Below are 273 nucleotides of genomic sequence, written 5' to 3'. Positions count from 1 at the left end.
GCAGCGGCGGAGTTGTTTGGCTGTGCGTTGTGCTGCTGCTGCAGGTGGAGTCTCTGGAGTGCGTGCTGCTGCTGCGTCCGTCGTTTGCTGCTGCTGCAGTTGCTTCTCTGACGGTGCAGCAGCTGCGGGTGCTGCAGCAGCAGGAAGAAGGAGACGGCCGCAGCAGGCTGCTGGCGGAGCTGGGCAGCAGCGAGCTGGAGGTCTTCGAAGCAGCAGCCCCTGCAGCAGCAGCAGCAGCAGCAGCAGCGAACGAGACACCGCCCTCAACTTCAG

At 64.8% G+C, this 273-nt stretch overlaps 1 protein-coding gene across 1 annotated transcript in view; it reads left to right on the top strand.

The window, feature by feature from the left end:
* Positions 1 to 273, top strand: part of ETH_00043605 (uncharacterized protein) — a gene marked incomplete at both ends in the record, with an annotated part of 3012 nt that overhangs the window by 296 nt on the left and 2443 nt on the right. Inside the window, one exon of the mRNA XM_013375407.1 lies at positions 45 to 273. Within this exon, the coding sequence (XP_013230861.1) occupies positions 45 to 273 (229 nt within the window). The remainder of the gene's footprint in view (positions 1 to 44) is intronic.

Source organism: Eimeria tenella, genomic scaffold, assembly GCF_000499545.2.
Source record: "Eimeria tenella Houghton genomic scaffold, Eth_scaff2762, whole genome shotgun sequence".
NCBI classification, from domain to species: domain Eukaryota; phylum Apicomplexa; class Conoidasida; order Eucoccidiorida; family Eimeriidae; genus Eimeria; species Eimeria tenella.
This window is presented reverse-complemented; position numbering and strand designations above follow the sequence as displayed.